This window comes from Mesitornis unicolor, unplaced genomic scaffold, assembly GCF_000695765.1.
Source record: "Mesitornis unicolor isolate BGI_N332 unplaced genomic scaffold, ASM69576v1 scaffold9606, whole genome shotgun sequence".
Taxonomy (NCBI): Eukaryota; Metazoa; Chordata; class Aves; order Mesitornithiformes; family Mesitornithidae; genus Mesitornis; species Mesitornis unicolor.
The window spans coordinates 82,439-94,364 of NW_010191663.1; the positions used below are offsets into that span (position 1 = coordinate 82,439).

General features: G+C 37.0%; 1 protein-coding gene across 2 annotated transcripts in view; it reads right to left on the reverse strand.

The window, feature by feature from the left end:
• ANKRD28 (ankyrin repeat domain 28) overlaps positions 1 to 11,619 on the reverse strand; it is a 76,158-nt gene extending 64,539 nt beyond the window's left edge. Inside the window, exons 1-2 of one of the 2 annotated variants that reach the window (XM_010186812.1) lie at positions 11,503 to 11,619; positions 10,324 to 10,407 (exon numbers count right to left, since the gene is read on the reverse strand). In XM_010186812.1, the coding sequence (XP_010185114.1) occupies positions 10,324 to 10,407; positions 11,503 to 11,619 (201 nt within the window). Of the gene's footprint in view, positions 1 to 10,323; positions 10,408 to 11,493 lie in introns of both variants that reach the window. The other variant, XM_010186811.1, reaches the window with a different exon arrangement.
• Between the last annotated feature and the right edge of the window lie 307 nt (positions 11,620 to 11,926).

The following is an 11,926-nucleotide window of genomic DNA, read 5'->3' on the forward strand; positions in this document are numbered from 1 at the left end:
TATTCCAGAGTATATATGTGTAAGATAGCTTTAACCGCTTGCAAAGGGGAGAAAACTGTCTTGTTCAAAGGTATGTTGCATATGCATGAAGAGTTTTCACCCAGAAAGTTACTGCAAATAATCAGTAAATTCAAATCCTATCTTGCTGTTACCAGCAATGCATTCTTTAAGGACTGTGTCAACGTTGGAAGTTAATGCACATTAAGTCTACCGAGCTTTTTTTCTTCTCTCTGCTCTTTCAGTGGGGATGTTCTGTTCTCAAATACCAATCCTATGCGTGACAGGCACAGCAACTGCCGCGAGTAACCCCAGTAAGCTCCAACTATTCAAGACCTTGCCTCTAGCTTGTTTTGTAAAAGCAACAGGAGCCGCAGAACTTCAAATGCACTTTGAAGGTTACAATCTTAAGCAATAATCACTAAAAGTAATACGGCAAATCAGAAATCATCTATAAAATCATTATCACTGAGAATTACACTGGAGACTCAAACAGAAATTCTTGAAACACATTTAAATTTGATCCAATTATTCATCAATGCCAATTCAATGTTAAAGAAATAACAGTGACCAAACCAAAACTTGTCTGTCAAATTCCCAATTACTGTAAAATAAATTCAGTATACAGCCAATACGGTAAAAACACTGCCATGCAGACATTCAAGCTTGTTTGCCCAGTTTAGCAAACCGTATAACTGTATTAGCATAGTGCTAAGCGAGCTTACTAGACCTGATGAGAAGCGGGATATATTAGCCTGAGTAGCACACCACACTAATACTAACTCATACTAAGTCTCTACTGAATATTTCTCATTGCCTGTACAAGGCAGCACCATGCCATGTAAACACATTCTTCTTTTCAGAGGCCTGCCCTTTGCAATGGTAACTCTTTGAGAGCTGCCATCCACAGAACCCACTGTACCAAGTTTGTTGATGTTAGTTAGATCATCCCCTAACTCTGCTGAAGGTTTGTATCACTCTGATACAAGTGATAACTCAATGCATCTGAAAATCTCATTTGCACAGGCTAAATACAGCGCTATCGACATGAAGCAAGGGATTATTCCTCTTTGAGCTGGCAAATTCCTCTCATCAACGAGTTTCAATTCTGAAGAAAAATGCCTAATTATACAGATTTGTATTTAAAACATTCTGAATCTTTTCTGCACCAGAAGAGAAACTCAACATCATTCGGACGCACTTTATTTTGAGGCTGAAGAACATGATTCACTCTAAACCACTAAAAAGGAAATAAGATATCTGATTATTCATTACAGATGACGTGCTTGAAAAAATGTTCCGCACTAATGAACACGAAATCCACAATTTTGATGTTAAGTAACAGTAAATAATGGCTACATTATGAATTTAAATATTTGAGTTGCTCGTGGATACTCTTTACAATATACAACTTGCAGCAAGTTTCCACAACACTCAGAAGAGCTAGGTCTCTGAAGTTTCCCGTTTCTGGTATCTGTCAGGCTTCAGATCCAGGGATCAAACAGCCTCATATGGGATTTTTCCTATAGGAGAAGCTTCCTCACATTCCCTGCAGCAGTTTCTCCTTATCCCTTCAGATATATAACATGAATACTCATGTTTTTAAGAACTGATTTAAATCTTTACCAAAATAACCCCGGGACATTTCCATCTGGTAGTGCTGAACTCTATCAACTCCCTTAAACGCGTCTCATTAAAACTGGAGCATGTTTAGTGGTAAGACGTTTTACAAGTTAACTTTTATAACTTCTTAATAAAACACCACACACATTTGCCTGTGCTATTCACATCATGCCTTTCAAAAAGCCACCTCCTAGACCTTCTTGTGCACAAGATACTTCAGCACCCCATCCAAACTGATGCATAGCAGTAAGTTCTAAGCAGGCAGAACCCGCTCGTGTCTGCACAGGACCACAAATGCTCTCCCAGAAAAATAGGATTCTTCACAAAATTTTCCTATTTACGAAATATAAAGAAATCTCAACGAAGTGAGCACTTTATAAAGCAGGAGAGGCTCATGACTCATCATTTCATCAGGCTGGTCACACAGGAAATGGGGGTTCCTGTTTGTGGTGGGAACATTAAGAAAGTTTTAGTACCTAGCAGCAGAAAGCAATACAGTGCATAGACATGCACACTGGACAAGAGCCCAAGCAGAAGTTTAAGAAGAAACATATTGCTCATGTTCTGCAGTTTATTTCATTAGAAGTTCATGGGCAAACAGCATAGGAAAGATGGGTGCTACCATTAGTCTCTGAGATTACATACTATTTTCTTCTCTCCCATACACATGAAAACTATATTTACATATACCTCATGCAAATAAAAACATGTCAAATTAAATAAGGCCATTATCTATTTAAAATGCCTCTATCTAATTACAAAAGCTCTCTCAATTCTTACTACAGATCTTTTCTGAGTAAGATACAGGTATACTGTTATTTAGATGAGTAACGAAAATCCTTCAATGAACAGTTAGCAGCGGAAGTGTCTGGAGGCACTCAGCTTGTTTTTTGACTTATGCCCATCCTGACTTCACCTGCTTTCTGCCAGGTCTCACTGCTTCCCATTTGTCAGTGCCAGATGCAGAGGCTGCCTGGCGGGAGCTGCTGAACTGAGCCAAGGCCGCGTTTCCCAGCAGTGGTGTTTTTTACTGGAGGAATTCTCGTTATTAGTGTTTGTTTATACAGGAACATTTTATTTCTTCTCCAGCCTCCTACAGTTATTTCAAAGGACTGTTCTCACCGTCCATTCATTATATGCTTATTGTCATTAGCATTAGATAAGCTACCATATTTTAAAAAATATATATATACACACTTTATAAACTTGTTTGTGTGTATATATATAGGCACACAAGTACATACATGTCTTTCCTATTTGCAGGAAAACTCGCAGCGGGTCACCATGCTTAATAACCCGAAGGATGAAACTGAACTAAAATAACTGGTACCAAGCTCTAAGTTATAATTCATCCTACATTCTCATCATATTGAAAAAGTCATTCAAACTCACTAATACCTGTCATGTTTTCCCCCAAATCTGCTACACTCTGAATTTGAAATAAAAACAGAGTACAAATATACAAACAAGCAGGAACCTTTCTAGTGAAAAAAAAAAATAAAACACAACCAACTGCAAAGTTGAACAGAATTTTAAACAGATAAATAATTTTAAAAAATAGTCAGCAGTTTGAAAACAATTTTTCCTCTAGATCTGATTGATAAAACCTGACGCTGTAAGTCTTAAGAATCACACGAGCTAGAACTAGCACATTATAAAAGATGGGAAACTAAAATTTGTCCTCATTCTAAATCTCTCTAAGGAAAAAAGCGTTCTCAATAGTGGAAAACATGCAAATATTTCCACATGTTTATCAACACATCAAAAGTCATCATTTTTCACTAAATACTTCTTTGCTATTATTAGAGACTCAAGATATTACAGCATTTTTGGAGAGGGGGTCTTGTTTTTAATAGCTCTAAATTGTGCTCTCCAAGGTATTATTACAGTTACTCATTCACATGGTCAGTCTAGATAGTTCAAGTTACAATAACTACAGTTTTTCTTTATTAAATGCTTGCATGCATTTGGAAATTAACAAAAGACCCAATTCAAAAAGTGACTGATACTTTCAAAAAAGGAGGAAAATGTCTGCTGGATTGAAACTCTCTAGCAATGACCACAACCGAGAAAGGAAGAGTTCATACCCTGACTTATCAAGATTGGAAGTAAAAAAATAAATACAATATTTAGGAAAATTTAGAATATTTATGCCTTTTTAATTCCTCCCTCACATTCAGATCAGCAAAGCAGAAGTTAATAGCGCTGCCTGCACAATCTGTTCTGCCAGAGAATACAGCAAAATGCTACTCCACAGCACCAAATATTTCAGTGCAAGGTTTTGTTGCCAACTCCAGCTGCCAACACAAACAGTCCTTCATGCAAATCACCGACACTGCCTGCAGGAACCTGACAAAATAGTCGCCAAGACCGGGTCCGATGCATGCCTGGGACAAACAGACCAGCTAGCAAAGCCATAAGCTCTCACCTCCTCAGAAACACAGCTTGAAGAGTTAAAAAACCACACACAATTCCTGCTTAGCCTTTGCTACCTTACGCTAGATTTTAACTACTATTTTTTCTCACCAGTTTGGACACAAAAGCCACACAGTAGCTTTGCTCTGACTGCCAGCAGCTTTATCTAGCAACAAGAGGTGCTATTGATGAATTGGCCTGGAAAATAATTTCCCTGAAAGCATACGCCGGGTGGACCAAATCACAAACCATTACAAAACATCACAACTCTTTTCTGATCAATGGCCACAGCATTCCTGAAGTGGAAAGAAGCACAATTTGGACACGCTTGCCTTCCCATTGCTTTTATCTTGCCCTCTGTGCAAAACTGTCAAAGCTTTCCCATTTTAAACAATTTCACTTCCTGTTAAAAAGTCTCCCTGACCCCACTCCAGAAGCACAGAAAAGTGGTGTCTGCAGGTGACACCGTATTCACCTGCTCCAAGTGACCTCTTCCAGTTGTCCCAATCACCAAACTCTTACACTAACATGACTCCTAATTTAACAGGAGACACAGATAACAAGAGGCATAATTCAGTTTGTGCATAGCAACTGATGCAGAAAGAGGTTTTAAAGGCATAGATATGTCAGACTAAAGTGAATTTACATCTGCAGTTGTATGCATGCACACTTTTAAATCAAAAACAACAAGAAACTCAACATTAGTAAATGGTAAAAGAACTGGCTACAGAAAGATAAATAACACAAACGTTAATAAATTCCTAAAGGTTATTTTTACCTCATTACACATTACAGCTTTTTATTTGTTTTTAAGCAAGGACATATTTACTTATTTAAGTTTCTTTACATTGAGAGATATTTCAGTGTAACTGCTGAATTTGACTGCAATTACAGCTTTCCACATAATGACATATATATAAAGTTCTTTTAATAGGTATTAAATTTTGTAGAATGTTCCAATTTTTAGCTAAGTAATTCAGGTTTTCCTGTTCTACACTGCAGTCTCTAATCTGCAGAAAAAAAGTTACTTCACAGTTCAATCCACAAGGTTAAGTATAAAGATGAAAGCCAGCACACCATGCACTCAGTACCTACTTTATCTATTCCTCTTTTAGGATTTTGATGACCATTACCAGCATTACAAAAGAATCTTTCTTGTTTTTTAAACTGTGCTTTAACTTTCATTATTTATTCCCAAACTACTAGGATATTTGAGACCCTTGATAATTCTCCTGGTACCCAGACCCAATGCTGTCTGAGAAGTCCTAGACCTGTCACTAGACTAACAAACTGACTTTCCTCCTCTTTCAGTATATGCAAAGCACAGTAATATAAATTAAAAAAAAACCAACCAACCAAACAACAAAAGAAACCAACAAAAAAAATCAAATAAGATGTCATTATCTTACCCTGGAACAACATCCAGCAACGTTCTCCTACTATGCAAATAACACAGAGAAGTTATGCAAACCCGCAGCTGGCAGGACTAGGAGTGGAGCCCACATCTCTCCTGCAAAAGCCATCCACACAGCAACCCTACTGCTCCAAATAATCAAGTCTGGTACACACTTAGCCCTCCTGTTTGTACCTGGCACTTTGATGCTCCTTGATCATACCCCTTCTCAGTCCCAGGAGCCAAACTTGGGATTTCTGGGCAATACTTTATTGCTAGCTAATACAGAAGTGGGATAAGGAGGGCAGACAGGATTGTTTGGTTCTCTAGTTTTGTTATCTTTTGTTTTACTTTCTTTCCAAAATAGTAGCACAGATGAGCTTTTATTTTATTTTTCAGTTACTCACTATAGCCATTAAATGAAGAGCTGGTCAGAATAGAAAGCACATACATAACCTTGACTGCTGCAGTCTTCAGTGCAGTATGTGGAATTTCATTTTCCCATCTTACATTTTGTGTTGGGAAATCCCAAAACACCAACTCACACAAAAACAGCTTTAAAATCAGTTTTGTAATTTAAATCTGTTTTAATCTGACAAAGCACAATAAGCAGTAAGATACAGGTGCTTCATGTTGAAGTTACTTATCACATATGTCAATATCACTATTTTAAATAGGAGCAGTGAGCACTTTTGAACACTCGGAGAGATCTGTGTGATTTTGGGACTCCTCCAAAAGGAGCGCTTGCTTGGCTTTAGTGTGAGACGAGCAAGTGGCACTCTGACACCAGTTCCAGAGAGGATCAGATGTTTATCCCCTTGGCTAAGATCAAGTGCAATTGGGTTATAAAAATTGCATATTGGGTTACTTGAAGTATCATTTTCATGGCAAGAAATATTACCCTAATAGGTCTACGGAGGAGGAAAAATTGTTCTGATTTTGTTCAATCATTTCAATACTCAGATCTGCAGCCTTTGAATCATTTTTGACAGTGAGCTGGTATTGCCTTCACAAAACTATATCCTTAACAAATAGCTGAAATTAAATATTCCATTTTCATGATCTTTTAAACTGAACGTACACTATAAAAGCTTTAGCTACAAACAGAAGTGGCACAATTTGCAACAGGACTAGGCCTCCAATTTAAAAAACAAAACAAACCCACAAACAAGGAAATCCTGACTTATAAAAGGCAATGCTGTTAGCTCAAACCAATGAAAAGTACACAAAATTCAAACCAGCCATACTAATCTAATCAGCAAGAGCAGGAAATATTGAGGATCCCCATTAACTAATAGAGATATTAAATGTGTCAGTTATTACACAAGATTTTCCTTACTGCCAAGTCTCAAAAGCTCAGAATGGTATAATGAAATAATAAATTTAATTTTTTTTACATTATATATACATACATACACACGCAGAGTACAGCAAGAGCCATGTGTATAACAGAAATTGTATAAAGCTTGACATATATGATGTGTGCAATATAAGCCTGATTCATGAAAGAAGCAGCTACAGTTTCTCAAGCTTTTTTGAGGGAGGGAGAAGCAACCTCCTTCTCCCTGCTTTTTCCATTAATTCGAGCCTCAAGAGAGTTCACCTTCCCAACAATACATTTGATCAAAGTTCCTATAAATCAATCAGTTTTGTCTCTAAAAAAGCTGCACAACTCCAACTTCCAGAGAAGGTGAGCATTTCTGAACTACAGTTTAAGCAGCTAGGGACACGTTCAATTTGCTCTTTCTTCACAAAAGATTACAACTGCAGGGTGGAATACAGTACACACTTTCTAAATCTGGACTAGGTCTGTGACTCAAGGCTGCTGATGTGGCATGAACAGAGAACAACCTCCTTCCTGAAAAAAACCGTTTGCTATCAGGACATCATTGTACAGACACACACAGCAACTCGTGTTATGAAAGGCCACCCATCTCAGAACCTTGCTAAATGTAACACTATGGTAGAAGACATGATTAGCTTTAGGAATAATGCTCTAATACAGCCCAACCTGGGTACAATCTTTAGATACTACCATAATATCGAACAGTTATCACAGCCTACCTTTGGGAAGCCAAATATACAAACTCAACCCACTGGTATTAAAAGACTATTAAGCCAACTACTATTAAGGTTAAAGATAACACACCCCGAAAGCAAAAAGGTAAATGATGCTGGATGTTAACAAAAGGAAAAAAAAACTCCCAAATTTCCTCAAGACACTGACAACCTTCCTAGATGAACGTCACTGTCACAACAAAGACCTACAGCAGCTCTGACTTCAGTTCACTTCTGGGCAAAATTAACTTGCAGAATCCTGCTGGGTCTTCAGTTAAGGCGTCCAACCCATGCTCAGGGGAACGGAGGCAGGAAGGAATCTCAGCTATTAGAATACAACTGCGAAATAATCAGTTGCTCCTGAGAGGGAAAAAAGATTCCGCAGAGGCATTGGAGGGAATGACTCTGGAATTCAAACTGTAACCAAGCACTTGGATAGCAAAGTGGAAAAAGATCCAGTGTATACACTGGTCTAATGCAATCCACTACGGTCAAAACAACTTATTATGATCCTTCTCTTTATTAGGAAATACACATAACCACTTCATTTTCCCTCCACACCAATTTAGAACACATAACTAAGGGGACACCTTTGGATCTAGACTACGTAGGAATGTATTATCTCCAGCCAAGTACATACAGCACATGAAAAACGCAAGGAAAAGAACAAAACACACACAGACACAAATAAAAATCTGCTTCATTGGCTTTTACATCAGATTACTTAATTTCTACCAAACAGTGGGAGATTTTATATGCTCGTTTAGTCCCAACAAACAGCGTTTTAAGGGATATATGCGAATGCAATATTAAATACTGTAGCAGGACTAGACCTGCCATGGTAGGAAGGAGTGGTAAAGCGTGACAAACATCTGCCTATGCTGAAGAAAGCAGCCGTGGAAAAAATAGCGCATTTATTCTGGATGGATTTTAAACCACAAAATCACACAGAATCACAGAATACTAGGAGTTGGAAGGGACCTTGAAAGATCATCCGGTCCAACCCCCCTGCCAGAGCAGGATCACCTAGACAGGTTGCACAGGAATGAGTCCAGGTGGGTTTTGAATGTCTCTAGAGAAGGAGACTCCACAACCTCTCTGGGCAGCCTGGTCCAGTGCTCTGTAACCCTTACAGTAAAAAAGTTTTTCCTCATATTCAGATTGAGCCTTCTATGCTCCAGCTTGCAAAAATACCCATTAGGTGGTGTTAGCTTAAAATGCGCGCATATTCCGTAAAAGGGAGATGCATCCACAGAAAGGAATATAAAAATTAACATGCAAAATGCAAAAGAAAAAACCAACCCAGATTCTGAATATTCTACCTATAATATTTTTCTTCATTGTAGCTACCTGGCAGTCTAAAGTAACCCTCCTCCTCAAAGACATCAAACCATTACACGCTTTCCTTTTTAAGCACATCTGCTGGCTTTGTATTTATGGACAACCATTTGACAAAACTTGAGACAGAACAAAAAAGAAAACGAAACCACTACCACATACATACTGAAATCTAGCAGAGGATTTTGCAATAGATAATTGAAAAAAGCAGAAAAACACTAACCTAACTTTGTTTACAAGCTATGAATGCTAAACCTGACTTACATATGGAGGAATATAAATGAAACAATGCAGATTAATAAGCTTTTCAAAACAAAAACAGCAATGTGACCAGAGTGTAAATATGAAGAGACTGGAAGAATACACAGCTAATTAAGTCTTTTAATAATATATAATCCATCATACAATCTTGCTTAAGAACATGTAAAATTACTGAAAAAGGAGAGGAAAAAAGTCCAACCTTATCAAACAGAAGTTTAGATTTGACAGCAGTTTACCTACACATGGTCCTACTTAAGCTCTTCAAGACAGGGGGAGGGCTTCCCTTACACTTGAGCTGGCATTGATCAGATATAAATTCCGCAGAATGCTTTTACGTGTCAAAATACACATACCAAACTAAATATTTGCTTTTGGTTTACATCTTTCAAGAAGAAAGTGTAAACAGTTATCATGGTCTTACATTGGCCACTATGTAGCATCTAGATGTCAGTCTTTGCTTTTCAGCATCACTCTTGTTCTGATGCATTTGGAGGAGAAAGAGCCACATACATTCCCATAGCATTAAACCCTACATGGTTTATGTCAGTCTGCTTTAATAATAAAAACAACTTCTAATCGATGTGAAGAATTTATGGTATGTTATCTTGCATAGTGTCAAACATGTATATTAGAATTTTAATTAAAAACAAATACAGTAACTGCATGTTATTCAAATCTTGAATTTAACCCAATGGAACAACCTCAATTTCATTTCAGTACAATTTTTAAGCCTGCAGTGTCTGGGTTTGCTGCACTGCAAATAGGACATATAAACACAATTTCTCATTTTTACTAATTAATATAATCATTAGGCTTCCCCTTTTAAAATCCACTATGAAACCTACCTACTGAAATCCTAGACTATTTTCTTGCAGTTGTCTAATACATACTATATGTATTTAATTTAAACAGTCAAAGTCTACATAGCATCACACTTAACCAGTCTTAACTTTCTAAAAAGTCTGATGGGATTGTATAAACAAACTTTTCAGTTACCCACTGTGGAGCTAACATTTAACAGGAATGTAGACTTAGGTCTTTACTATCAAAAGAAATCTACAAAGCTACACTCCTCTTCCCCAGTATCAAGTGTATGTATAGGCTTTACTTTGTCTATTACATAAAGCAAGAAAATGTATAGCTCACGAATTAGCCCATTTTTAAAGTGATTAGTACAGCAGAAAGCTATATCAAAACAAAATTAAAATGTATTCAAAGCTAATGATGTTTGTTTTTACCTGAAAATTAACATCTTCTTTCTTAAATATCAGTGCTCGAACTTCATCAGGATCTCCATTAAATATAGCTTGAACCAATGGTGGCTGAAATAAAGAAAAAAACCCACATATTAGAATATAATATTCTAGTTTTTAGTGATACACATACAGTTTTTTGATACATAACACAAACACAAGATTGTGACAGAATAGAAAATCCCAGGCAGTGAAATAAAGAAACCAGCAACAGTATTGAGAATTAAAGAAATGTTAGGTTTTAAAAACCTCAAACACACAAAAATACTCCAACTCAATGAAATATGTAAAAAAAAAAAAGGAGGGGGAGGGGTCCAGAAAACTAGTTTATAACAGCTGAAAAGAGAATTAATCATAATAAAATTAGGGCTGTTACGTGCTACAAATTCTATATAGTATAAGCAAACAAACCCCTTTTATACTAGAAAGTGTCTAAAGTTACTAGAAGTTTTTCACCTGTTTAGATAGAGTGGGAAAGCAAAGCGCATCAGATAACTATGGTAACAAATTCACACTCACACACATCTATTACTAAATATAGCAGGATTTCTTAGTAAGTAAGAAAAGCTGCTGAGGTAATCTAGCAAGATTTAAGTCAGTCACTTGACAAAATAATTTAAAGGAATAAAAGCACAGTCTCCAGTGTTGATCATTTCCAGAAAGTGGGAACTGGAATCTAACAGTTACATCAAGATTATGACATGCTATTTTTTTATTTTAGCCTAGAATTGCTCTTGCTTGATGTACACTATACAGTCTATCAGTTCTCAAAATAAACACAACATATTATTGCAATACAATGATTACATCAGTTTCTAAAGTGGTAGTGCATGAATGTATCATTGAGGAATGAGGAGTGGAGCAGGGAAGAACAATTTACTTCAAATACAGTTTACCAAGCCCTCTAAAAATCCTCTGCTATTATACAAGAGTTAAGATGTATTATTGCTGCACCATAAATAAAGTTACATGGAAAAGAATGCTCATTTGCAAATATTAATGCTACAACTAAGTTTCAGCTTCTTCCCTCTTTAGGACCAGCAGATTTTACCACCTTGTCTTGTTTCAACTTCACGCATATTCAAGTTAATCTTACAAAAATTACTATTGGTATTTGCAACAGTATTATAAGCAGGAAATACGCCAACAAATGACATGCCTTACCAGCACGTTTCCAGAGGGTGATGGACGCAAAGATACATTTTCCTGAGGTAAATTGGAAATAAATGTGGGAGAATCATCTTCCACCTCCTCCAAAACAACAATACAGACTCGACTCATTCGATCCGTTTAAGGAACCAAAAGCAAACAAAAAAATGACAGCAACACTATTTTGGGAACCAGACCGCAGGTATTGCAGCAGGGACCATAGAGGAAATACTTTCACCTGTTTCACGTGCCCTCACAAACTTGTCAATGCTAGTGCTGGTGTATTAGCATTTAAAAAAGGACATTGCAATCCCCCTCTACACTTCATTTTTCAGATTTAAACACCCTGAGATGTTCAAAGACAATGCTGAAAAAAAAGTGGTTCTTGTAAAAACAGAATTTCCCCAGGCATCAAAACCACAATAAGGAAACTGTGGAA